This window comes from Macaca fascicularis, chromosome 7 (genome assembly GCF_037993035.2).
Source record: "Macaca fascicularis isolate 582-1 chromosome 7, T2T-MFA8v1.1".
Lineage (NCBI taxonomy): Eukaryota > Metazoa > Chordata > Mammalia > Primates > Cercopithecidae > Macaca > Macaca fascicularis.
The window spans coordinates 73,932,630-73,959,513 of record NC_088381.1 but is presented as its reverse complement, the minus strand read 5'-3'; the positions used below and the strand labels follow the sequence as shown (position 1 = coordinate 73,959,513).

At 51.4% G+C, this 26,884-nt stretch overlaps 1 protein-coding gene and 1 long non-coding RNA gene across 8 annotated transcripts; one reads left to right on the top strand and one right to left on the bottom strand.

The window, feature by feature from the left end:
- Window positions 1-748: 748 nt before the first annotated feature.
- On the bottom strand, window positions 749-6,917 carry LOC135971898 (uncharacterized). Of its 7 annotated transcripts, none has more exons than XR_012415365.1 (3): window positions 6,803-6,917; window positions 1,382-1,479; window positions 749-1,046 (listed from the first exon to the last, which is right to left on the bottom strand). It is a non-coding gene; the product is annotated as an uncharacterized lncRNA (long non-coding RNA). The 7 variants fall into 7 exon arrangements; XR_012415367.1 differs by having other exon boundaries at window positions 1,405-1,479; XR_010588268.2 differs by lacking the exon at window positions 6,803-6,917 and adding an exon at window positions 4,544-6,790.
- RHCG (Rh family C glycoprotein) lies at window positions 1,325-26,240 on the top strand. Its single transcript, XM_005560471.4, has 11 exons — window positions 1,325-1,547; window positions 10,884-11,070; window positions 14,747-14,897; window positions 17,539-17,686; window positions 18,439-18,605; window positions 20,241-20,378; window positions 20,580-20,716; window positions 21,024-21,148; window positions 21,402-21,475; window positions 24,779-24,931; window positions 25,788-26,240. Exons 1-10 carry the CDS (start codon window positions 1,364-1,366, stop codon window positions 24,905-24,907), a joined length of 1,440 nt encoding a protein of 479 aa, XP_005560528.1. The 5' UTR covers window positions 1,325-1,363; the 3' UTR covers window positions 24,908-24,931; window positions 25,788-26,240.
- The last annotated feature ends 644 nt before the right edge of the window (window positions 26,241-26,884 follow it).

Genomic DNA, 26,884 nt, shown 5'->3' with positions numbered 1-26,884 from the left:
AGCTGGGCCTGGTGGCACATGTCTGTGGTTTCAGCTACTTGGGAGGCTGAAGTGAGAGGATCACTTGAGCCCAGGAGGTCAAGGCTTCAGTCAACCATGATCAAGCCACTGCCCTCTAGCATGGGCTTCAGAGCAAGACCCTATCTCAACAAACTTGTAGAAGTATAATATGGGGAAGTGTTTACAAAATATGAAAGCAGTTAAAAAGGCTATAAATTAGTGTGATCGTTTGAAACACTCCCCCTGGTCCCCTCCAGCCCCTCTTCAATGAGCTAGAAAAAGACTAGAGTACCTGCACTGAAATATTAGTATTGCCTCTGGGTGGTGGGATTATGGGTGATTTTTACTTTCTTCTTTGTGTTTTTCTGTATTTTCAAAATCTCTACAATTATCTCTGTATTTTTAAAGAAAAATTATAAAATCACATTTATTGTGACAATATACAGACTAAGCATAGATTTTACCTAAATATTATGGTTAACTCATGTCAAGATCACAGATCTTAACCAAAAGACAGTTTCTGATTATAGATCAATGAACTTGTGAAAAACTCTTAAATTGTTCTTACAATCCTTTATACGTGTGTTTTTTTTCTTTCTTAAAACCCTTGTATTTTGGAATAATTTTAGACTTACAGAAAAGTGCAAAGACAGTCCCCATATAGCCCTTACACAGTTTTCCCTACTGTTAACATTTTACATAACCGTGCACATTTGTCCCAACTAAGAAAACAACATGGGAACGTCACTATTAACTAATTTTCAGGCTTTATTTGGATTTTACCAGTTTTCCCATTAACATCCGCTTTCTGTTCCAGGGTCAAGTCTGGGGTAGCACATCACAGATGTCTCCCCAGGCCGCTCTGTTGTGTGACAGTGTCCCAAACATTCCTTGTTTTTCATGTGCCCTGTGTGAATTTCATAATCAAAAAAAGGACAGATGATGACGCAGATGATGATGATGATGATGATGATGATGATGATGACGACGACTTAGGTCTGGGAATTCCTTCTGATCTCGTTTGGAGGCCAATGATCCCCGTTTGCCTGTTCAGCAGAACAAAAGGAGAAAGGCCCCAGTATCAACCGGAGACACAGAAGTTGGGGCACCCTGATCCTCCTGCCCACTGCCTTATCGGCCTCTGCTCCTGCCGCTGTCCCCCAGCCCAACGCGGGGAATCTTTTGGGACCCTTGGCTTGGGTTGGGCCCCTGCCAGTTGGGCGAGCGAGGCGCGGGCGGTGCCCAAGTCAGCTGCTCCGTGCCCCACGTGGCCGCCCCGCCCCCTTGCCCGGGTCTCAAAAGCCCCGCCGGCCTCCGAGCGTCCGAACTGCCCGCTGCCCGCCCGGCCAGGCACCCCTGCAACATGGCCTGGAACACCAACCTCCGCTGGCGGCTGCCGCTCACCTGCCTGCTCCTGCAGGTAGCTATGGTGATTCTCTTCGGGGTGTTCGTGCGCTACGACTTCGATGCCGACGCCCACTGGTGGACAGAGAGGAAGCACAAGAACTTGAGCGAGGTGGAGAACGAATTCTACTATCGCTACCCGAGTAAGTCCCGCCGCCTGCAGGCCCAGTGGAGGCATATCCGCGCCGGTCCCCACCTGGCCAAGGGCTCGGCCCAGCGCAGGGCAGAGGAGGGGATCTGCCCTGCAGCCGCGGACTCCCCATCTCGCCAGCTTCTGCAGGGCATGCGTGGGAAATTGTCAGATGTGCACAAACTCCTTTTCCCCGTCAAAAACTAGTAGGGAAAACACCGGGATAAGGTTTTTATTTGACCGCCCTCCCAGCCGTCATAGGCCCCCAACATCCCTGTCAGAGAGCCCTGCTTGGTATCCTAAAAAGACCTGAGTCCTCTCGCTCCATTACCAACCAGTGGGTGACCTGGCTCCCTTGTCCAGAGGAGCGCTTACTCCAAATAAGCGGGTAGGTTCCATGTCGAGGGCCACAGGGATGGTTCAATGGCCGGCCAGCCCTGCTGTGGGCAGAGGTGTTGTGGGACCACTGGTGGGCCAGAAGGCCAGGACACCCACCCCCTTTTAGTCTGGAGAGGGAAAACAAGCACCCCTGAATTTTCTGGTGTCAGCGGTGCTGCGGTTAAGAGCACTACCCTGCAATCACATACCTCTCTTTCTCTCGTGCTCTTGTGGCTCTTGCCATAAACCAGGTGGGTGGCCTCAGGCAAATGCCAACCTTCCTAAACCTCAATTTCCTCATCTACAGAATGAAAATAATGGTAGGGCCTCTCTCACAGGGGTTGGGGTGAGGCTGTGGCGAGGCAGTGCAGGTAAAGCTCTGGCACAGAGTTGGAGTGGGATCCTCTCTTCATAATGGAGCAATTGCTACAAGAGCACCAAACACAGGTGTCCTAGGACTCAGGAGCAGGGAGAGCTAGCCCAAGGTCACTCTGAGCTGCCCGACCTCTGGACTCCCAGCCCGGGGCTCTTCCCAAAATCAGAATGTCCTTGTACTTTCTGATTTTCCATTCCATCCGCCATCAGTCAATGACAATTATTCTAGCTGGTGGTGTTCATGTAGTCATTGACTGTTAGCTTCGGAAGGGACCCTAAAGCCCCTCTCCAGCATCCGCCTATATCAACTGGTGTTCCCTCCACACTTTAGACATTGTGGGCAACAGGGGATTCTCTATCTCCAAGAAAACAACTGCACACTTTCAGAATGGCAGCCTGCATGAGAAAAAGACTGAGTTTGGGGGGCTGCAGGCTTGGTGGGAGCCAGCCATATTAAGTGGCTGCCAAAAAGTTAGGGCTATCATGGGCTGCATTATAGTTACATGATGCCTAGAAGGGAAGTAACAGACAAGGGGTGCGCCCCCTGCTGGGGAGACCACAGTTTCTCCTGGGCTCCATTTAGGGATGTTTTTAAAAAGGCATCTTGACAGCTGCAGCCTTGGGATTCAGGCTCCAAATCCACTATTCACATTGTCCACCTTTCCTCTCCTCAGGGGGGGACTTTCCAGCAAACAAGTGAGGCAGGCAAGCTTGAGACCCTCCTTTGCCTGTTCTTGTCCCTCCCTCCTGCTCTTGCTTCCCACTTGACCCCAGAGCACAAGGGGCAAGGCCTCCCATAGGCGTTCACAGGTGCTCAATGTGTCTGGGGAGTGGAGGACCTCAAGACCTTAAATAGGCTGGGTGCGGTGGCTCACACCTGTATTCCCAGCACACTCTGGGAGGCCGAGGTGGGAGGATCGCTTGAGCTCGGGAGTTTGAGGCTACAGTGAGTTATGACAGCACCACTGCACTCCAGCCTAGGTGGCAGAATGAATCTCTATCTCTCTCCCTTTCAAAAAAAAAAAAAAGAGAGAGAGAGAAACTCTGTAATAGGAGCTGCAGAACCTCACCAGTGGGGAGGTACAGTCCTTATATCTCCCCAGCTCTTATCCTCCCACCACTCTCACCCACCCACCTTTCACACCCCACCTTCACGTATTCATGCAACAAGCGCTTATCTGTAGTGTGATCATATAATTTATCATCATCAGAGGACACCTTTGAGAGTGAAGGTGGTGCTGGTAGTAATTTGCCGGGACCCAGGAATAAGCTATGACTGTCCCGGCAAACCAGGGCTGTGGTCACTCTGGATAAATAAGCTGAATATCCTGGGTCTCTGTTCCCAGACTTTTTGGAAGCAGAGAGGGGCACCGTGGTGCCCAGGGCTCAGTGGGACCAAGTGCTCTGAGCAGAAGGGATCTGTGATGGCTTCCTGGGAAGTGGTGGATGGCGAGGAGGGGAGAAGCCGAGCAACCAAGGGGGCCACTAAAAGGGGGTGGTGTTGTGAGGAGGGGGAGTGGTTCTGTGTGGCCCAACAGTAGGGTTTGTGAAAGGGATGGGGTAAGGATGCTAAGAGGGGGAGAGCCCCAGCATCAAGGAGGGCCTTGAGTTTCCCCTGCTAGTTCTCTTGGGGAGCTCCTGGCCACTGGAGCAGGAAGCAGCAGAGGAGAGGGGTATAGGGAAAGAATCTTGGCAAGAAGTGGTGGCCACCCCTCCAACTGCACGTCTTCTCTCCTTTAATCATCACCACAACCTGTGAGGGAGGCACTGTGACGACCCCCATTCTGCAGATGAGAAAACTAAGGCCAGAGAGGAGAAGTGTCTTGCAAAGGTCACTCAGCTGGGAAACCAGGGAGTAAGAGGAGCAGCCCTGGGGTCTGAGCCCATACTCCTGACCCACTCTCCTCCCTATTCTCAACCTTCCTCCTTTCCCCTCCTCCACTCACGGTGGCTGTGGTTAGGAGTTAGAGGGCACAAGGCTTCCTGGCCCATGTGAGTCCCCAAGCCTGGGTTCCTGGGCAGCGAGGTGATTCCTAGGGGATTGGGGTGATGGCAGGCCTCAAGGTGCCCTCCCTGTTCCTGGATCCAGGCCATCAGCAACTGTGTGAGCCTCGTTTCTACTCAGGGGGCTAGTGAAGCCTGCTGGCCATCTCCAGTGTCCAGAGGAGTCCAGCTCCAGTTGGCTTGGCCTGAGGATAGCTCCCTAGGCATGGGCCCCACAGCAGGCAGCAGGCATGGAGCCAGTTGGGGACTCACCCTGGCAGTGCCCTTGGAGGCCCGTGATGGGGGCAGTGGCTGTGGTTGCTGAACATGCAGCTTCCCTATGGGCTGGTGATCCAGGGTCTGGGTGAGTCGCTGAAGGCAGTGGCTTCAGGGAGGCTGGCCCAAGGAGGAGCCACCAGGGCCTGGACTCCAGAAGCTCCCTGGAAGACCAAGGAGGGAGTGGGACACATTTTGGGAGATGACCCAGGGTGGAGGAAGCTCTGGTTTCAAACACTGGAAGGACTGTGTCATGAGGCCAAAGCAGGCTCCATTTGATAAAGGACAAGCTTACCCACAGGCAGGAGGCAGTGGAACTTTAGAATTAAACAGATCCTATTCGGGTGCATCACTGCATGGAGGAGCCAACCACCTCACCACAGCGAGCCTCAGAGTGCCCATGTTAAGGTGGAAATATTATTTAAAGTACAGGATGTCTAAGAAGAGTCAAGATGACAGGTGACTGTTAGGGCACTCATCTCCTGGCATAAAGAGAGAAGACAGTAAATGCTGCCACTGAGTTCCCCAGAAGGGAGTAAGTGCTCCTTCCATTAAGGTGATTAAGTATCAGCACCTTGTTAGAAACATGGTGGAGACACGTCTCCCTGAATATTAGTTGGAACTATTATAGGATTTAAATTATTTTGTGCACTTCCCAATCACAAAATGCTTTTTGCCTGCCCTGTCAGGTGGGGCATTTATAATTTCCATTTTATGATGGAAGTAATGAAGTTTCAAGAGGTGCTGGACACTCTCAGCCAGCCAGTGGCACAGGCAGGGTCAGAGCCAAGCCTCCCTGCCCCAGGGCTTACCTGCTTTCCAGGGTCTTCTGTGGCATTGCTGCCCCGACCATCTCCCCAGGAGATTTTGCAGTGTTGATGTGGAAGAGGTGGGCATGGAGTCTTGGGGAAATTAGGGAACTGGCCAGTAGGTCTCAAACCAAACAGTTAGGCTGGGCTGTGAATGGGAGGGGGAGGGGGACGGCACCCAGCCCCTGGAGGGCACCGTCCTTCCTGTGCTGATGCAGCAGAGGAGAGGGCTGCAGAGGCCCATTAGTGTGGGACCCTAATGATCCCCTAGACTCAGCCATCTTGGTGGGGGACTCATCTACAGAGGGAAGCAACAGGAGCTAGAATGGGGCTGGGGGCTGGGAGTAAGGGAAGAGGGAGAACAGCTGGGTACTAGTGCCCCCTGGAGGCCAGAGTGCCAGCCCCGCCCCATCAGGGACCTCCAGGTTGAGGAAGACAGTTCTGGGCAGGACAGCTGGAGTCACCAAAGCTGGGGAGGGAGACTGAGGGTCAACTTTGGTTGACCCTCAGCAAGTTGCCAACCAATGCAACCTTGTCAGTCTTGAAAGAGAAAAAGAGAAATAATAACTAATATTATGGGGCAATTACTAAAGAGCCAGCTGCCTTTGCACAGGGCTTTGATTGGGTTATCCCATTACGTGTGTGCTACAAAGCTCTACAGTGAGCACTGTCCAGGGGCTGTTACTGTCTCCCATTTGACTGACAAAGAACCTGTAGATCTGAGAGGTTCTGTCCTGTTGTGCTGAAGGTCCATATAGTTTGGACCCTCAAATCATCACTACTAAAAATCTTTTTTTTAATTATTTTTATTTTTTTGAGACGAAGTCTCACTCTGTTGCCCGGGCTGGAGTGCAATGGCACAATCTCAACTCACTGCAACCTCCGCCTCCCTGGTTCAAGTGATTCTCCAGCCTCTGCCTCTCGAGTAGCTGGGATTACAGGCGTGCACCACCATGCCTGGCTAATTTTTGTATTTTTAGCAGAGATGGGGTTTCCCCATGTTGGCCAGGCTGGTCTCGAACTCCTGACCTCAAGTGATCCACCCACCTCGGCCTCCCAAAGTGCTGGGATTACAGTCATGAGCCACCACGCCCAGCCTAAAAATCATTTTAGGTAGCACCAAACTTCATGAAACAGAAATTAATAAATGGATACATTTCGATGCTGAATTAAGACCAGTTGGACAGATAAAGAGATGGGAAGCAAGAGGACAAATCGGGGAGGTGCCCAGGGAGAAGGAAGTGGGTGTCTGTGTTCCTGATGGAGGGAAGAGAAAAAAAGAGACACCCCAAGACAGGGTGAAAAGGAGAGACAGGGCACCCACCAGAGCAGGGAGAAGAGCAGGGTGAGAGGGGACAGGCAGGGAGGATGGACCAGGAAAACAAGGGCTCTCTGCTCCTGCTCTCAGGCCACACAGAGGCCAAGGCAGCCCTGAAACCACACACACCTTCCCCTGCAGCAGTGGCTCCCTTGGTCCTCTTCAACTTCGCCCCTGCCAGCATGGCCCCTCTATACCACCAGGCAACTGATACTCCTCTCCTCGAAAGGACCTCACTTGCAGTGATGCTGTCTTTCCCCAGGGGCTCCTCCCACCTCCCTGCCAGCGCCTTCCTTGTCTTCTCTGCTAGCTTCAAGGCACAGCCAGTTCTCAGCTTGTGTCTTTCTCTCCCTTCATTCCCACATTGCAATTCACAGCTCTATTTGAAGGCCTGCCAAATCTCAGACCCCAGCTCCAAGCCCCCACGGCCAGGCTCCATTTCTTCCCTCACCCCGCACCCACTGCCCAGCCCTCACCCCCGTGGTCATCTGAAATTCACCACGGCCAGGCCAGACCCAGCACCTCCCTCCCACACAGCAACCTCTTGCCATTGCCTTGTGTTTGTCAACAGCACTGCCATCCTGTCATCCTGCCAACTCCCCTCCCTGCTTCTGGAATTGTCATCTGAATTTGTCACCTCCCTCTGTTTTACACCTCTCTTCCAGTCTGTCACCCATCAGTTCTTCCCAGAATAACCATAATACCATTTATGGTGTTTCACATACATCAGCTCAATTTCTTCCACAACAGTTAGAAATGTGATAAACCCTGCAACACGATCATACATGAAATCAGCTGCACACATTGAGAAACCTAAGCTGAGGTGTGTTTGTTCATGTAAACTCAGCACCGATGCTAAACTCAGAGGGAAGCTCAGAGCACCACCCTGGAGCAGGACCCACAGCTCTCCCACACTGGCTTGTACCCCTGCCCTTCAGTGTGCCAAGCCCCCTAAGCCTCCTCCAGGTAGGTGATAGCTGAGGGGTCTGTGGCCTTGGCCTGAGCCTCAGGGAAGCCTGGAGGGGAAACAGATGAGGGCAGGCAAGGTCCAGGCAGCTGTGCCGTAAGCAATGCTCCTGCAACCTTGGCCAGGCTACAGTGGGCACCAGAACCTATCAGCCCTCCTGGTGGGAGGCATTGGACTGGAGGGGGGCTGCAGCCCCTCCTGTGAAATCCCACCTGAGCTCCTGGACCACTGCTCAGCTGGCACACCTGGGTGCTTCTGAGACAATAACAATCATTCATTCATCCATAGCTATTAACTGAGAGTCGACCTTGGCACAGGCATGACTCTGCCTTCTTGGAGTTTTATAGTGGAGTTGGATAGACAAACAAATGCATAACTTCAAATTATAACAAGAACCGTGAAAGAAAAAAGGATGCCATAAGAGAGAGAACCTAGGAAAGAAAACAGGGTGCCATAGGGACAGAACCTATCTTAAATGGGTGGTCAGGGAGGCCTCTCTAATGAGGCGACAATTTGCTGAGATCTGGCCATTCTGCAGGAACAGCATCCCAGGTGGTGGGAACAGCATAGGCAAAGACCCTAGAGTGTGGGACTGAGAAGCAGAAGGAAGGCCAGAGCAGCTGGAGCACCAAGGGGAGGTGAAGATGTGGGGAGGTAGAGATCCCCTGGGAGGCAGGTAGGTGAGGGAGTAGGAATCCCTGGGGAGACAAGTGGATGGGGCTGGACAGGCCAGTCAGGGCCCTGAAGTCTCTTTTCCTTTTGACTTTTTATTTGGAAATAATTCCAAATTTACAAAAAGTTGCTCAAACAGAAATAGCACAAAGAAGGCTACACTCTGGCCGGGTGCAGTGGTTCACGTCTGTAATCCCAGCACTCTGGGAGCCCAAGATGGGCAGATCACTTGAGACCTAGAGTTTGAGACCAGCCTGGCCCACATAGCAAAACCCTGTCTCTACTAAAAATTCAAAAAAAAAAAATTAGCTGGGCGTGGTGGCACATGCCTGTAATCCCAGCTGCTGCAGAGGCTGAAGTGGGAGGATCGCTTGAACCCCAGGAGGCAGAGGTTTTGGTGAGCTGAGATTGCGCCACTGCACTCCAGCCAGGGCAACAAAATGAGACTATGTCTCAACATTTAAGAGAATACTATATACTCAGACTCAGCTATTTGCTCACTCTTTCTCTACACATATGCACACACACATACACATACTCACACATACACATGTGTGTTTTCTTTTTCTGAACCATTTGAGGGTCAATCACATACATCATGGCCCTCTACCCTAAACTACTCCAGTATATTTCCTAAGAATAGGGATATTCTCTTCCATAACCATAGTAATAAACTTCATAAATTTCCATTAATGCAATATCTTCATCTGTTTATATCTGATTAATACAATATCTTCATCTGTTTATACCTGATTTTCTCAATGGACCCAATAATGACCTTTATAGCACTCCCCCAACCCTCCCAGCCCCACCAAATACAGAATCCAGTCTAGAGTAAGGTATTGACTTTAATAACTTTTGTCATGTCTTTTAATCTGGAACATTTTGAAGGTCTTTTATGACTGATACTTTTCAAGAATACAGCCTTACCCCTTTTTAATAGCATGTTCCTCATTTTGTGTTTGATGTTTTCTCATGATGAGATTGGGTTCTGCAGTCTCAGCTAGAATCCCACATAGGGGATAGGTCCTTTTCAGGGTATCACATGTGGAGGCATGGGTGATATTAATTTTGATCACCCAGTCAATATGTTGCCCAGTATAATTACTGTTTTCTTCCTCTGCAACTAATAAGCAGTCTATAAGGAAACCCTTTAAGACAATGCAAATGTCCTGTGCATAATCAAAATTCCCGCCTGCATTTACCATCCACTGATTGAATCTTTACCATGAAAATGATGATTTTCCAACTCTAGCACTTTTTCCACATTTACCAGCGTAGCCTCAGCGTTCTACTGTAGGCAAGAGCCCTATCTGCTACCTCATTTATGTGTTTACCAACTTATTATCAGTATGATCTCATGAGTTCCTTTTTTAATGGTTTTAATTCATTATAACACGTAATTACTTTGGTGCTCAAACTGTCCCAGATTTGGCCAGTGGGAGCCCTTCCATCTGGCCCCTGTGTCCTGTGACATCTGCAGTTCCTATTAGTGTGTTATGCTTCTGCAATTCTCTTTGCTTCTCAAAGCTCTTTGTCTTCTCTTATTTTCTTGGAGTTTAGAACCATACAACATAAGTGCCAAGAGGGCAGTTAAGATCATCCTAATACATCCCTTTAGTTTGGTCGTTGAGAAAACCGAGGCTCTGAGAAGGGAAGTGGCTTGCCAAGGCCACATTGTGAGGTGGAGAAGATTTGGGTCAGAACTCAGAATTAGGCCATGCCTGAGTGAAAATAAACAATGACATCTGCCCATTTGGATCACCTAGTATGGGGTAGACACTGTGCTAGATGCTTCTTAACATACACATCTGCGTTTAATCCCTGCAACATCTGTGATGTAAGCGTTACAGAAGCAGGTGCCGAGCCCTAAGTTAAAACACTTAACTTTCCCAGAGTCATCCACCCAGGAGATGGAGTAACTGGGGTCCAAATTCAAGTCTCAGTGATGCAGGGATATGTATCTGCTGGAGTCGGTGGTGGGATGTGGGGATGTGATTAGCGTAACTGATGTGCTTGGCCTGTCCAGGCTACTCCTTGGCCAGATGAGCATTGATTCTCCATAGCAAAGGAACAGGATTGTGGTGGAGAGGGCAGGGCATCATAGCCTCAGATGGTCTGGGCTATAAACCTTAGACCCTGCGTGTAACCCACACCTGGCCTCAAATTCCGATGCCCAGCTGCCACCTCCAGCCTGGGTCAGCAGAGCCACCCAGGGAGGAGGGTAGAACCAAGGAACTGCCATCTCTCAAGGAGGGTGCTTGGGAATCTCTTGGCACTACAGCCCAGTGGTTTAAATAAGCTAAGGTGGGGGCCCACCTCGGGTCCCCCCGAGCGCCTCCCTTTCTAGAGAGGCCTTTATGAAGGGACTGGAGGCTCTGCTGGCAGCGTTACCGCGCCCAGCCCCAGGGTTCAGATGTAGGGATGGGGAAACGGGGCTAGGATGGTGGAGCAGGGAGACGGGCCAGTGGCGGGGAAGACTGAGGCGCTGCCCCAGCCCTCCTAGTACAACCCAGGGCTGGGATGAACCTTTGCTAGACCACCGAGTCCCGGGCTGCACTGTCCCTGCAGGCTTCCAGGACGTGCACGTGATGGTCTTCGTGGGCTTCGGCTTCCTCATGACCTTCCTGCAGCGCTACGGCTTCAGCGCTGTCGGCTTCAACTTCCTGCTGGCAGCCTTCGGCATCCAATGGGCGCTGCTCATGCAGGGCTGGTTCCACTTCTTAGAAGGCCGCTACATCGTCGTGGGAGTGGAGAAGTGAGCGTGGGTCGGCCCCGGAGGCGGGGCAGACTGGGAGGGGTGGGGCTGGGCAGGTGAGCCTGCGGGAGGAGGGCGTGCCCATTGGCGGGGCCGGGGCTTGGGGCTGGAGGGCAACTCCTCCTTCGGGCCACACTGGGCTTGCGAGACACACACACACACACACACACACACACACACACACACACACACACACACACACACACACTTACTTCGCTTCCTGATCAGCGACTCTCCAGGGTGGGAGTCGTCCACGTGTCATAGGAGGGTCTCCCTTCTCCTACGACAAAAGCTGCAGGGACTTGAGTCTAGACTTTCCTGTGGGGGCAGGGTCCGGCCGGGTGCAGCCGGGCCCGGCACATCAAAATCGCCCAGCCCTGTGCCCTGAGAGACCGCAGCTCACGGGACTCTGGTGGGAGAGCCGGGATGTCTGCGCCAGCCTCTGAGGCTCCTTGTGAAGGGAACAGCGAATGGGGACTCCAGCCAAATGGAAGTATCTCTCTCCGTGCCTTGCCTCACCGCCCCACCCATCCCAGGGAACAGGTGCTGGAAACAGCTGTGAGACAGGTGTGGGTGTGGAGTGTTAGGGCTGAAGCCCCCCTCCCCCTGCCTCAGCTTCCAAGGGTGGAGCACCCTACCGTCACTTCCCAGCTCCGTCCTTCTCATGACTTCTCTATGATGACTTGGCCTGATGAGCACCACCAGCCCCTTCTTGTCAGGTTACTCAGCCCCTCCCTCTGTTCTGCAGTGACCTCCTCCAAGCCTCAACACACCTCCCCAACCCACAACACCACCAACAGGTTATAAAATAAATTCACCCAAAGCCAACTTGCCAAAAAATCAGTGGACAAAGTGGTCAGCTCACTGAATGACTCCTTTATCAAACTCTCTATCCCATGGCAACTTATGAAACCTATAGCAATTTCTGTTGCTCAGGTCCTAATCAAGAGCCTTTGGGAGATTTTTCCCGCTTTAACCAAGTTTTAGTTTATTGGAGGTTCTTCTTTAAGTCCAGTTTAGGCAGACTTTTATTTCTGTAGATATACGACAAGGTTGGCTAAAGAAAAAAAATTGTTTTCCTCCATTCTTCCATCCTTCAAGAAAAAAAAATTTAATCTGAGAAAAGTAATCATTGGTGTTTGAAAATGAACATTCATTAGCTCACTCATAAACTGTCCACAGAAAGGACGTAGAGGCGAACTGGTATAAACCATCTTTAAAGGGCAAATCCCTGCTGTTGCTTTTAGGATACCAACCAGTTCTGATAGGCCAGGTGTCTGAAATCTAGGACACGTGTCAAATATTTGCAAAAAAAATTACCTCATCCAAGCCAACTAATTAACCCATGAATTAAGAGAAACAGGAAAGGTAGTTGACTGGATAAGTGTTGGAACCAATAAATGAGTCTTTTTGTGTATAAGACCCTTGACACACATATCATATCACCCTGAAGTTCAAAATGCACAAGAAGTTATCATTCCCAAAGCCATAGATCCGAAGTATAAAAACACCTGTAATATATATCATTGGCCACCACAGCAAAATAGCTATGGCTAAATGAATGTTTTTAATCTAAAAAAAAAATTCAAAGGGAATTATTACAAACCGTGAGTTAACAGGTTTGTGGTGAACCAGCTGTTCAGCAAGTTGGTCACTTGAAAAATCTGAGTTTGGACAAATTGGCTCTCAGGAGACTGATTTTTCAGCACCTGACTTGGAGCTGATTTCTGGCGCCCAAGGCTGGGATGAGCATGTAGTCCCCAGACCTGACCTTGTGGATCCAGAGATGTGGAGCCCCCGCCCCCGCCGGCTTCTGTCCTGTCCCTGCTGAAGAGTCTTCCAAGTTCCACCTGTCACTGTAGAAAGTGCCCCTCTGCCAGCCCTGCCCAAGCCTCCTTGGCCCTCCTGAGATATGTGGCATCTGGATCTCCATCTCCCAGATGCTGATAGCCCAAGGGATGGGCCTTTCTGTTCTCTCTCTCCTTGTTTTTTTGCTTTGTTTTGTTTTGTTTTTTGTTTTTGAGATTGAATCTCACTCTGTCTCCCAGGCTGGAATGCAGTGGCATGATCTTGGCTCGCTGCGACCTCCACCTCCCGGGTTCAAACAATTCTCAGCCTCCTGAGTAGCTAGGATTACAGGTGCCTGCCACCAAGCCTGGCTAATTTTTGTATTTTTAGTAGAGATGGGGTTTCACCATGTTGGCCAAGATGGCCTTGAACTCCTGACCTCGTGATCCACCCGCCTTGGCCTCCCAAAGTGTTGGGATTACAGGCATGAGCCACCGGTGCCCGGCCTCTCTCTCTCCTTTCTAACCATCACTTCTATCAAGATGAATCTTCCAGCTGCAGTTATGGGATCTTGGGCAAATAACTCAGCCTCTCTAATTCTCCATGTCCCATCTGAATGATGTGGTTAATGACAGTGCCTGTCTTGTATGGCTCAGGGATGGCACAGGGGAGCATATATAGTACTTAGTAGATACCCTAGAGCCTAGCACTTAGGAACTGCCATCGCTCATTTAGCCAGGCCCTACTAGGCCCTGGGGACACAGTGGTGAATGAGGCAATAGTGGAGTGGACAGTTCAGTGAACACTCTGTATTGGGAGGGACTGGGAGGGACTGGGAGGGACTGGGAGGGACCCCACCCCCATTCCACTAACTGGCCCTACAATTAGTTTCATTCTCGCTCCTCACCCCATTCTCTCTCTCACACACACAACCCTGAGCATGGAAGGGGAAGGGAGTCCCCTCTAGATGTGACAGTCATGAGGAAGTAGCCCCTTTTATCCCTACACCCACCCCATCAGCAACTCTCCCAGCCTAACAGCCACACTGAGGGTCTTGCCTTGGAATCCAGAGGACAGCTTTGCTGCTGGCAGGGGACAAGGAGGCCAGGCTTGGGCAAAGTGGGCACATGGATGGAACCAGGGTCTACACAATGTCCATTCAGCTGTCTGCCTCATCAGCCCTCTGCTGGGCTGGCAGGGTGTTCAGGGTCCATGCTTGAGCAGGACCTATGTACCTGTCCCTTTGCCTCCATCCTCCCTGCTGTCCTTCCTGCTCCCTCCTTCCATCCAGTACCACCCCAGCTCCCTCCTTCCTGCAGGAAAGCCTCTGTTTCTTCCCTGGACACAGATCCTCTCTCATGGGTAAGGTAAAGGAAAGGTCCCAACAGTTCAAACTCAAGCAAGGCCCTGGGCACCAGCAGAAGAGGTGTGTGCAGAGTGAGAGATAAGGATCTGGAAGCAGAAACTGCATCTGGTTGGAGGAAACAGGAAGGCTTCCTGAAAGAGGAGGCAGCAAGAGGAGGTTCTGGAAAAGCAGGTAGAAGTTACAGGGCAAGGCAGGACCCCAAAATATGGGGCATGCTCAACAATAGCAGCGAGACCACATGGCACCCTGAGCCCAAGCTGTCTGCAAGCAGTGGGGGCCTGAGATAGGGCTGCATGGGAGGGGGCATCTAGTGTGTGCTGCTGTACTGGTCTTGTCTCATGTGTGGTTTCTTTTCATTCTTGGAGTAGCTGTAAATGTTAGGTGCCCATTGGTGTAGATGATGAAACTGAGGCTCAGAAAGGTTCAGCCACAAGCCGAAATCCACATATGACCAAAGTCCAGGGCTTCCAGTGCCACTTTTTGCTGTTGCCCCAGCTTCTCCACTGGCCTGTCTCCCCACAGTCTCATCAACGCTGACTTCTGCGTGGCCTCTGTCTGCGTGGCCTTTGGGGCAGTTCTGGGTAAAGTCAGCCCCATTCAGCTGCTCATCATGACTTTCTTCCAAGTGACCCTCTTTGCTGTGAATGAGTTCATTCTCCTTAACCTGCTAAAGGTGAGCAGGGCTCAGAATGGGGATGAGGTGGGTGGAGATGCTTTCGGGGGACAGGGTATGGAGAAATATACAGCTGGGGAGACATGCCAGCCTGGTGAGTCACTCAACCTCCTGAACGTCACTCAGTTTTCTCATCTCTAAAGTGGGTACCAGACAGGTAGATATCATCGTCCTCCTAGCAGATCAATCCAGCACCTGGGCAGAGCAGGGCTTCCTTGAATGTTGTTTTTTTCCCCCTCCTTTTTTTCTCAACATCAGATGGAATGAATAGGATATCCCTGCATATACTCTTGCACACATACCACATTTCCAGATTGCTCTGCCAAGAAAAGGCATCCAGTGTATTGAGGGGGCAAATCTGTAGGGCAGGATCCCAGGTGAATGGCCAAGGTGGCCATGGTGTGTACGACACAGCACCAGAGCTGCCATTCACATGGGCCATGACAGGAGTGCTGCTCCCTGGGGGAGGTCAATTCAGTGGCTCAGATAAGAGGCACCTTAGACCTTTGACTCTATCTCAGAAGCCTCCTTAGTGCTTTTGGACAGTAGGGGAACTCACGTAGAAACTGCACCCTTTTCTTAGCACCCTCCTCTTCTATATTTGGACTCTGTCTGGAACTCCCCCTCCTTGGCAGGGGGTGATTTAGGTCACCCTAAATTCAGTCATTCATTTTGTAATTTTTTTCAGCTACGAGATTAGTCCAAGCTACCGTATCTTTTCCTCCTGACTCATCTCCCTGGCTGCATTCTTGCCTTCCTTGCCCCTAAGGAAAATCATCTCCAGCAGCCAGAGTGGCCTATAAATAATGCATAGAGAAGAGGCCAGGCACTGTGGCTCATGCCTGTAATCCCAGCATTTTGGGAGGCCAAGGCAGGCGGATCACCTAAAGTCGAGAGTTCGAGACCAGCCTGACCAACATGGAGAAACCCTGTCTCTACTAAAAATACAAAATTAGGCCAAGCGCGGTGGCTCACGCCTGTAATCCCAGCACTTTGGGAGACCAAGGTGGGCAGATCGCCTGAGGTCAGGAGTTCAAGACCAGCCTGGCCAACATGGGGAAACCCTGTCTCTACTTAGAACACAAAAATTAGCTGGGTATGGTGGCGCCTGCCTGTAATCCCAGCTACTCAGGAGGCTGAGGCAGGAGAATCACTTGAACCCAGGAGGCAGAGGTTGTGGTGAGCCGAGATCATGCCATTGCACTCCAGCTTGGGCAACAAGAGCAAAACTCCATCTCAGAAAAATGAATAAACAAATAAATGAATAATGCATAGAAGACCATTCACCCAATGAAAATCTCTCAGTAGTTTTAACATTTCATTCAGGAGAAAATCCAAACTTGCTATAAGGCCCTTCCTGTTCTGGCACCAACTTTTCTCTCCACATATTGTCTACTCTCTCCCCATCTTATTGTCTACTCTCTCCCCATCTTCCCGTGCTTTGTCATAGCTTGCTGTCTGCTCTTCAGGCACAAAGCTTGGTCCCACCTCAAGGCCTTTGCACTTGCTGTTCCCTTTGCCTCCAAGGGTCATCTCTCAGTCCTTTGCATTACTGAACCTCAGTATGCATACCCTCTCTCTTTTTTTTTTTTTTTTTTTTTTGTTCCTGAGATAGAGTCTCGCTCTGGAGTACAGTGGCATGATCTCAGCTCACTGCAACCTCTGCCTCCCGGGTCCAAGCGATTCTCATGCCTTGGCCTCCCGAGTATCTGGGATTACTGGTGCGCACCACCATGCTCAGCTGATTTTTGTATTTTTAGTAGAGACGGGGTTTTGCCATGTTGGCTGGGCTGGTCTCGAACTCGTGACCTCAGGTGATCCGCCCGCCTTGGCCTCCCAAAATGCTGGGATTACAGGCATGAACCACCACTGTGCCTGGCTTACCCCCATTTTATAGATGAGAAAGCTGAGTCTCAGAGAGATTAAGGGGCTCACCTAAGGTCACACAGCTAGTAGAGGCATCCGCTAGGCTGGGAGTTGAGAATCCCAGCGCTGTCAACAACCAGCTCTATGACCTTGGATGACACACTTACCTCTCTGGCTGGGTTTCCCCCATCAAAAGTGAAGGAGTGAGTCTGTGATTCTATTCATCTGAGATTAGTTCTGAGTGGGCAGAAAGGAGGAGGTTAAAGAGAAGGGGAGGTGAAGGTGAGTGTGAGTGGGACCAACATTAATCGGGCACCTGTTAAGCACCAGGCCCTCGCCAGGGGCAAGTCGCCTGCATGAATCCTGATAGCAGCCCTGCTATGGCACTAGCAGGTGGTGTAAATGCAGAGCTTGTCAAATGAGAGGCACAGAGGTGGAAACCAGTGGGTGACAAATCAGGTAGGGCGTTTCCTTCAGTTCTGCCTCTGCCTTACCTCCTCCAGTGGTATGAGCAAGTCCCTCTCCAGGCCTGGGTTTCCCTATCTGGGAACAACCAAATCTGCTGGGTGAGGACACCCTGGCATTTTGCTGATGGGAATCCCTACCTTCTCCCCATTACCAGCCGATTGGTCTGTGAGGGCCCCAGGCTCCATCCTGCACCCTGAAGAGTCCGAGAAGGCTGGAGCTCTGGGCGTGTGTGTGTGGCAGGATAGGGACGGCTATGAGGAGGGAGGGAGAGAAGGTGCCAGAGTCTGACAGGTCCCTTGCACCCCAGGTGAAGGATGCAGGGGGCTCCATGACCATCCACACATTTGGCGCCTACTTTGGGCTCACAGTGACCCGGATCCTCTACCGACGCAACCTAGAGCAGAGCAAGGAGAGACAGAGTTCTGCGTACCAGTCGGACCTCTTTGCCATGATTGGTGAGAACTGCCATGATAACCGAGGGCCACCATGATGGGTGAAGGCGGCCATGATGGGTGAAGGCGGCCATGATGGGTGAAGGCCACCATGATCAGACCTGATCCCCACATGGTATAGTGGGTGGCTGCCAGTTCTCTTTGGGGGAAGGGCAGACAGAGTTTGCCTGTAGATACTTCTAGAATCCCATATGTCTGTCCCTCTTCCCCATGGAGCTGAAAGAAGTTGGTCACTCATCCTGTATTTCCCCTAGAATGCCCCAAGGCAGACACAGTGGTAACCAGGAGCTGCTCACTCCATCCCCTGGGCTAGGGCAAGATGTGCATTTCCACTTCTGTGTCCATTCATTCCAGAGAAGACACTGACCACACCCATTCTGGTCTCTCAAAACCCAGCCCTGCCCTCCAGGAGCTCCTCACAGTGTAGTGGAATAGACAGCAGTGCCACCTGGAGGATCTTCCTACAGTAGAGAAAAGATTCTCCCTCCTGGCGCTGTGGGAACAGGGTGCGGGCATTTAGCCCAGAAATGGGGGTCAGGGTAGACTTCCTGGAGTGGTGTGGAAGGCTAAGTGGGGGATGAGGAAGGCAGGGAGGGCCTTCCAGAAAAAGCCCCTGCACGACTAAAGCTGCAGAGGTGGAAACAGCTGGGTGTGGGGTCACCTCTAGAGCTAAAGGACAGGATGCCTGCCTGAGCTGTGGGGCTCTATCTAATGCCTCTCCTCCCGGGCCCATCGGGCCTGTCTGGTCTGACCAGGCACACTCTTCCTTTGGATGTACTGGCCCAGCTTCAACTCAGCCATATCCTACCATGGGGACAGCCAGCACCGAGCCGCCATCAACACCTACTGCTCTTTGGCAGCCTGTGTGCTTACCTCGGTGGCAGTATCCAGTGCCCTGCACAAGAAGGGCAAGCTGGACATGGTGAGCATGAGGGCATTGGGGGTGTGGCTCTGACTGCCTGGGCCTGGAGGGCACTGATCATCATGCCCTGCCAACAGCTCTGAGGGGATCATCACACCCATCTTGCAGATGAGGCTGGGGGAGAAATGATTTGTTTTGAGAACATGGCCAGTTTTCAGCAGCACCCAGAGCAAGGACATTCTTTACCTCGTATTTTTTTTTTTTTTTTGAGATGGAGTCTTGCCCTGTCACCCAGGCTGGAGTGCAGTGGCGCTATCTAAGCTCACAGCAACCTCTGCCTCCCAGGTTTAAGCAATTCTCCTGTCTCAGTTTCCCAGCTAGCTGAGACTACAGGCTCAGGCCACCATGCCCAGATAATTTAGCTAATTTTTGTATTTTTAGTAGAGAGGGGTTTCACCATACTGGTCAGGCTGGTCTCAAATTCCTGACCTCAAATGATCCACCCATCTCAGCTTCCCAAAGTGCTGTGATTACAGGGTGAGCCACTGCACCCAACCTGTCTTATAATCTGACACAAGCTTCTTTTTTTTTTTTTTTTTGAGACTGAGTCTGGCTCTGTCACCCAGGCTGGAGTGCAGTGGCCGGATCTCAGCTCACTGCAAGCTCCGCCTCCCGGGTTTACGCCATTCTCCTGCCTCAGCCTCCGGAGTAGCTGGGACCACAGGCGCCCGCCACCTCGCCCGGCTAGTTTTTTGTATTTTTTAGTAGAGACGGGGTTTCACCGTGTTAGCCAGGATGGTCTCGATCTCCTGACCTTGTGATCCGCCCGTCTCGGCCTCCCAAAGTGCTGGGATTACAGGCTTGAGCCACCGCGCCCGGCCACAAGCGTCTTGACATGGGCATATGTGTGCTGAGACATTGTCAGGAGTATCAATTATTTGGGGACACTGTCACCAGGCAGAGAGGTGGGGACTCAGGCACCTGGGGAAGGGAATCAGACACAGATTGGCACACCTGTGTTTATCCATACTCACTTGCAGGGAGTGACATGGAATAGGGTCAAGGACAGGGACTCTGGGGCCATACAGCCTGGATCAAGACACCTTTCTGCGTCTTGCTAGCTCTGTGGTCTTGGACAAGTCATTTAACCCCCCTCACCTCAGTTTCCTCATCTGCAAATGTTGCAAGATAACTGTCCTCACCTTGCAGACTTGTAGAGATGGAAAGAGCCGACCTCCACAGCCAGCAGCACGGCACCCGGTGCAGATTAGCGTTCAGACAGCAGCAGCCAGTACGTGTGTATGGCTAGACCCCATAGGCACTTGACGTGGACTTGCATCCATGGCAAGAACATTCAGACACGCTAGTCTGGGCACACAGGTATACATGGTACACATAAAACAACTGTGTGATTGTTGTCAGGGCTCACTGGCAGGTGCACCAGCACGTGGAAAATGCCCAGACCTGCTAGGTGGGATGGGTGGCGTGTGCAGAGAGACTCAGGGAGCAGCTGTAGCAAGCCTGGGTGGGGGCTGAAGTCCTCTGCACGCTCCTGGCTTGCTGAGGTGAACTCCCAGCCATCCCTGGCTCCCAGGGCCCAGGATACACCCTCGCACAGCCAGCGAGTGAGCTCCTCCAGGCCTGGTGCTCCAGGGAGAGGACTGAGTTCTTGCCTGCTCTGCCTGCCCTGCCCAGGTGCACATCCAGAATGCCACGCTTGCAGGAGGGGTGGCCGTGGGTACCGCTGCTGAGATGATGCTCATGCCTTACGGCGCCCTCATCATCGGCTTCATCTGTGGCATCATCTCGACCCTGGGTTTTGTATACCTGACCGTAAGTGTCCCAGGCAAGGGGCTGGGGGCTGGAGAATGCTGAGGTCTTTGTGTTCCTGACAGTGAGCTGAGGGTTCCTAGGAAGGGGGCTGAGGGCTAGAGAATCCTGGGTCTCTGTGTATTTGAGGGCCTCTGGAATCCCCACCTCCCCACAACCTTGATGCAGCCCCTGGCCTGAGCAGCACCCACCTCCCCTTTCCAGCCATTCCTGGAGTCCCGGCTGCACATCCAGGACACATGTGGCATTAACAATCTGCATGGCATTCCTGGCATCATAGGCGGCATCGTGGGTGCTGTGACAGCGGCCTCTGCCAGCCTTGAAGTCTATGGAAAAGAAGGGTAAATGTGGAGGAGGCGCAGTGGGACGGAGCTTCCCCCTTCCTTGTCCCATCCCTTCTTCCTGCTATTCCTCTGGGACCCAACTGCCTCTTTCTCCCTTTCCTTCCCCACTCTGGACCAATTGTTTCATGGGCCTCTCTCCCCAAACTCTGTCCCTTCCCATTAGAGGCCAACTGGTATGTCTGGTGTCCCCATGTTGTGGTGGGAAGTCTGGGGCCCATGGTACCTGCTCACATTTTTGGGGTGGCAGCAAGCGGTTACTTGGCTTCTCCATGGGGCCCTGACCTGCCCCCTGTCTCCACCCCAGGCTTGTCCATTCCTTTGACTTTCAAGATTTCAAGAGGGACTGGACTGCAAGAACACAGGGAAAGTTCCAGATTTATGGTCTCTTGGTGACCCTGGCCATGGCCCTGATGGGTGGCATCATTGTGGGTGAGCAGAAATGGCTGAGCCAGAGAAGGGGGGACTGCTGTGGGGCTCCCTGGGTGGGGAACCAAAGGGCGTGCAGCACAGGTCAGCCTGGAGCCTCCAGGAATCCCTGATCTCTGCACTTCTAGCTACAGGACTAAGGCAATTTGGACTTCAGCCCAAGGGCCCTAGGAGGATTTTCCCAGCTGAGGGAAATGGCTGGGGTGAGCAGAGGGAAGGCATTTCCTGACATCCTGTAATCTCCAACTTTCTGTAGGGCTTATTTTGAGATTACCATTCTGGGGACAACCTTCAGATGAGAACTGCTTTGAGGATGCAGTCTACTGGGAGGTGAGTTCTGAGGGATTTGTCCCTCCGAAGGAGTGCAGCTGCGTTCCCTCCCCGCCTCCACCTGCATCAGCTGGGCTGGGGCCTGCAGACCCAGATGCCGGGGGTGGGGGTCAGAGCCTGCATTACCCTACTTCTTCATCGGGGGAGGCTGTATCTCATGGAGGTTGAAGACTCTTCCCTCTAGACCCCAGGGCTCGGAGTGGGTGGTGTGTACCTCTCTTTCTGCACACCCTAGCGGGGGTGACAGAAGCAACCTACAGTCAGGGCTGCAGCTGGAGTTTACTCTTGTCCCTAAAGACTCAGTCAGCTTTATTCTAGAGCAGTGGTTCCCATGGTATGGTGCCCGGCACCATCAGCATCACCTGCAGACTGGTTAGAAGTGCAAATTCTCACGGGTGCAGTAGCTCACAACTGTAATTCCTACACTGGAAGGCTGAAGTAGGAGGACAGCTTGAGCCTAGGGGTTTGAGACTAGCCTGGGCAACATAGGGAGACCCCTTCTCTATAAAAAATAATAGAAAACTTAGACGTGGTGGCATGCGTCTGTAGTCCCAGCTACTCTGGAGGCTGAGGCGGGAGGATCACTTGAGCCCAGGAGGTGGAGGCTAAAGTGAGCCCTGATGGTGCCACTGCACTCCAGCCTGGGCAATAGAGCAAGATTGAGAGAGAGAGAGAGAGAGAGAGAGAGAGAGAGAGAGAGAAATGCAAAGTCTTAAGTTCCTCAGACATCTTGATTCCAAAACAAGGGGGTGGGTCCAGCACTCTGGTTTAACAAGCCCCCGGGTGATTCTGATGACAAACAAGTCTAAGCACCACTGTATTTGAGCAGTGGTTTTCAGCGCTAAGACGCACACTGGAATCACCTAGGGAGCTTTGACAGCATTCTGAAGCCCAGGCCCCAGCCCACAGAGACTTGGATTTAACTGCTCTGGGGTAGGGTCTAGATGTTAGAATTTTTTAAAGCTTTCTTGGGGATTCTAACACCCAGCCCGGGTTAGGAATCACAGTGCAGTGCTCAGCTTCAGTCTCCATAAGAACCACCTGGAGACCTTCCCAGGCACCACCCCAGAGGTTCTGATTCAGTAGGGACCAGGACTCTGCAAGTGACAAGCTCCCTGGTGATTCCGATACAGAAGCTGAGTTCTGGACTGTGCGCAGTGGCTCATGTCTATAATCCCAGCACTTTGGGAGGCCAAGGCAAGCAGATCACCTGAGGTCAGGAGTTCGAGAACAGCCTAGCCAACATGGCAAAACCCTATCTGTACTAAAAATACAAAAAATTATCTGGGCTCAGTGTCTCCTGCCTGTAATCCCAGCTACTCAGGAGGCTGAGGCAGGAGAATCACTTGAACCCCAGGGGGCAGAGGTTGCAGTGAGCTGAGATCGCGCCACTGCCCTCCAGCCTGGATGACAGAGCGAGATTCCATCTCAAAAAAAAAAAAAAAAAAGAAAGAAAGAAAGAAAGAAAGAAACTGAGTTCTGCAGCATCCCACCACTTTGAGCAGCTTGAGGAACATTGTTCTAGATATGAAAGTGGTGGAATGTCACAGAACTCAGTTTCCTTAAAATGCCACAATCTGGGCTTTCTATGACTTCAGGCAGACCTCTCCCCATGAATCATGATTGGAGGTACCCACTTGCCATTGGATGATGCAGGATGGCAGGACTCCCCTCATGCTTCCTACACTGTCCCCTCATGACAGGGTGAGGGCTGGCCTGTGTCTGTGGCTCCTGGGACAAGGGGCCACCCATAATGCCTTTCACTTAGCTCTGTATTTTTAAAACCATACCAGAAGTTTTAAGGGTAATTTTAACTAATATCTACTATAACTTCATGCATATAACGAATGTCTCTTAAATTAACTCTTTAAAAATGTTTTAATTAAAAATGACTAGGTGCTCATTAAAGAAAATCTGGAAATAGAGAAACATAGAAATCCCATCACCCTATGTCAAGCAATATTAACGTTTTCTGATATATTTCCTTTCTATCTTTTTTTCTCTGCATAGATTTTTCTTACATGGTTGAGATTGTATTATTCACCCAATTTAGTATCCGTCTCTTTCTCCTTACTGCTCTATCATAAGAATTGTTCTGTGTTATTACATTCCTAATAAACTTTCTTTTCTCACAGGATAATTATTTCTATTCTATATTTAATAAAGTCAGAACTTAAACTATTTTAGACACCACAATTAGAAAGCACACAGATTTTATGCTAATGAAATAAGTCAGAAATGTTATCAATTCCCCCATGTAGAAGTTCCCTCTTGGTTCTGTTTGGATCTTTGTAATTTATTGCAAGTTCACACCTCTAAGCTCTATATACCTTGAGCAGTACAGACATCCCCCAGTAACCTCAGGGAATTGGTTGCAGGATCCCTTGCTGGGATGCTCAAGTCCCTGATATAAAATTGCATAGTATTTACATATAAGCCTACATGTATCCTCCCACATATTTTAAGTAATCTCTAGATTACTTATACTACCTAACGCAATGTCAATACTGTATTGTTTTTTATTTGTATTATTTTTTATTGTTGTATTGTCATTTTTTCTTGTTGCTCTTTCTGAATATTTTCAACCTGTGATAGGTGTAACCTGCTGATACAAAACCCATGGGTATGGAGGGCTGGCTGTACCTGGTTGGGAATAATGAAATTCCATGCCAATGGAAGGAACACTATCAGGCAGTCCCTGAGGCCCTGAGTGGTTTACCTTGGGAGTGAGGTGGCTTCTCAAAGGATGGGGATTGGACCAGTGTTCCCTAGGACCACGGATGAGACAAGGGCAGGGCTGACCTGTCCTGCCTGCACTCTACCTCTCTACCCACTTCTGGCATTCCCTGCACCTTCCCCATACCACTTTCGGACCTGTCTGCAGTTTACAGAGCTTGCCATACTGCCTTTTACTGCCTCTGCCCCTTACTCCTACTCATCTTTTAAAAGTGGGTTCAGCACAACTTCTCAGCATCCCCCAGGCTGGGTTATAAGCCTCTGGTGTGCACTTACAACTCTTACTGTCACTGGGCGTTTCACTGGAATGCCTCACCATTACTCTCATGGGGCAAGGACCCTGTCTTATCCTTGCCATGCCCCAGCACCCAGGAAGTGCCTAATATAGGGTAGGGGCAGGACACCTGTGTTGAAGGACCACCCTGCTTTCCGTGGCATGTGATCCGCATGGCGATCACAAGGTGGCGCTCGCCACACACCATTTGCAGCTCCAGGAGGTTCTAGTCACCAGGGACACCCTTGCCTGGCCTGGGACAGGGCCCTCGGAGTTGCATCCTCTCTCTGCAGATGCCTGAAGGGAACAGCACTGTCTACATCCCTGAAGACCCCACCTTCAAGCCCTCAGGACCCTCAGTACCCTCAGTACCCATGGTGTCCCCACTACCCATGGCTTCCTCGGTACCCTTGGTACCCTAGGCTCCCAGGGCAGGTGAGGAGCAGGTGAGTATGGGCTTGGCTTGGTCTGTGGGGATGACAGGGAGGTTCTCCCAGTGGGGGCCCAGCTCTCAGAATCAGATGCTACCAGCAAAGAGGCAAAAAGCAAACATCAAGAAATGAGGGCTTCCACCCCTCCTGCCTGAGGTGCAGTGGGCACACGGGTTGGCAGGAGAGCTTCTTAGAGTCAGACAACGTGCATCCAGGACAGACACAGAAACATGTGAAGACACAAGGGCATGGAAGGAGACCTGGGAGCACACTTGGCTTTGTGACTGTGCCTGCTGGCTGTGTGACTTTGAGAATCTCTTCATCCCAGAGACTGTGCCTTGATTTCCTCATCTATAAAAGTGTAGCTGACAGGTCTGGCTGTATTCAATTGCTCAACTCAGACGAGACCCACCCTCCCCTCTTTTTTTCCATCAACTAACACTTTTCCTCCTCTGCAGAATGCACCAAGCCCTTGCTCATGGCTTTCACATCTAACCTTCCCAAGATCTCTACAAGGCAGGTAGAATTACTGCCCTCTTTTTGATAGATGAGCAAACTAAGGCTCAGAGAAGTTCTGGTTCTTCAAGATCACGCAACTAGCAAGTGGAGAAACTGAGGTCCTTGCTGGTCATTGTTACTGTTCTTATTATTGTTATTTAACTTCCTTGGAGGCCAGAGCTTGGAAATAGCTGGGTCTGGGGCAAGAGGCTGAGTGATGTGGCAAGAGAGGATGTTAGGGTGCCAGGAAAGAGAAAGGTGAGGCTATGCCCAGTTGCCTTTAATGTCCACCCCATCCAGAAAAGAAAATGGTACCTGAGAGGCTACAGCAGGACGGGGCAGTGACCCACTGCTCTTGGCTGTCTCCCTGCAGGCTCCACAGACTGTCCCGGGACTCCAGAGGAGCTGGTGCTGACCTAACTAGGGACACAAGAGCGAGCAAGCAGCACCCCCACCTGCTGACTTGGCCTCAAGGTGCCTCCATCCCTTCCCTCCCCTTCATCCCAGGGGGTCTGCCTGAGAATGGAGAAGGAGAAGCTACAAACAAAGTGGGCATCCAAGCCAGGTTCTGGCTGCAGAAGTTCTGCCTCTGCCTGGGGTCTTAGCCACACTGGAGAAAAACAGGCTCAGAGTGGGGCTAGAGCCTGGGGGTGAACCTGAGCACTCCTAGGAGACAACTTAGCTGCCAGTCACCACCTATGAGGCTCTTCTACCCACTGCCTGCACATCAGCCAGCATCTCCTATGCTCCCTGGGTCCCCTAGACTTCTCTGTGTTGTGTAGGTGGCAGCCTCCGGGAATAAACATTCTTGATGTCCTTTGTAAAATGGGTGTGAGTGCTCCAATGGGGCCAGTTTGAGAGAGAAAAGGACCTAAGAGATCTGCTTCTGCCCCAGCCCTTACCTTCATCCAAGGGTACCACCCACACTACAAGGAAAACCATCCCAGGCTGAGGAAGCAGAACCTGGGTGCTGGAGCTTGCCTTCAGCCTGGGGCACCCAGCAGGGCTCAGCTCTGGGCTGGGGTCTTGCTTCAAGCCCCCTCCATCAGCTACTCCAGAAACTCAGCCCTTGAGAAATCTGGCATCCCTTTTGTGGCCTCCATGTGGTCCTGCTCTGGGCACTCCAGCAGGACTGGGAGAAGGGAGGGAGGGCTTCTTTGGGCCCATCTCCTCCTCCCCATCCCTTCCCTTCTTCCTCTCTGCCAAGCCAGCCTTCTTCTCCCTGGACAGTGCGGGAAGGTTTCAGGAGGGTAGATCTCCCAGGCTCACCACCACCCTGGGCAGAGTAGTACACACTTCCTGGTCTCAGGGTCTCACAGTCTAGCTGGGGGACAGACCTGACCCTCAGAATCCATGCTGAACTTTGACAGGTGTGGCTGGACAGGAAGTCTGTGCCCCGTTGGCTTCTCAAAGCAGGGCCACCTGATCAGGGTTCTGGAGGCTGAATAGGAGTTTACCAGAAGGATGGCA

Bases quoted from the DNA above. Each gene is read 5' to 3' on its own strand.
- RHCG (XM_005560471.4), top strand. From the start codon at position 1,364: ATGGCCTGGAACACCAACCTCCGCTGGCGGCTGCCGCTCACCTGCCTG. The intron at 14,898-17,538 runs GTGAGCAGGGCT...CTTGCACCCCAG, and splicing joins TTCTCCTTAACCTGCTAAAG to GTGAAGGATGCAGGGGGCTC. The intron at 20,379-20,579 runs GTAAGTGTCCCA...TCCCCTTTCCAG, and splicing joins TGGGTTTTGTATACCTGACC to CCATTCCTGGAGTCCCGGCT.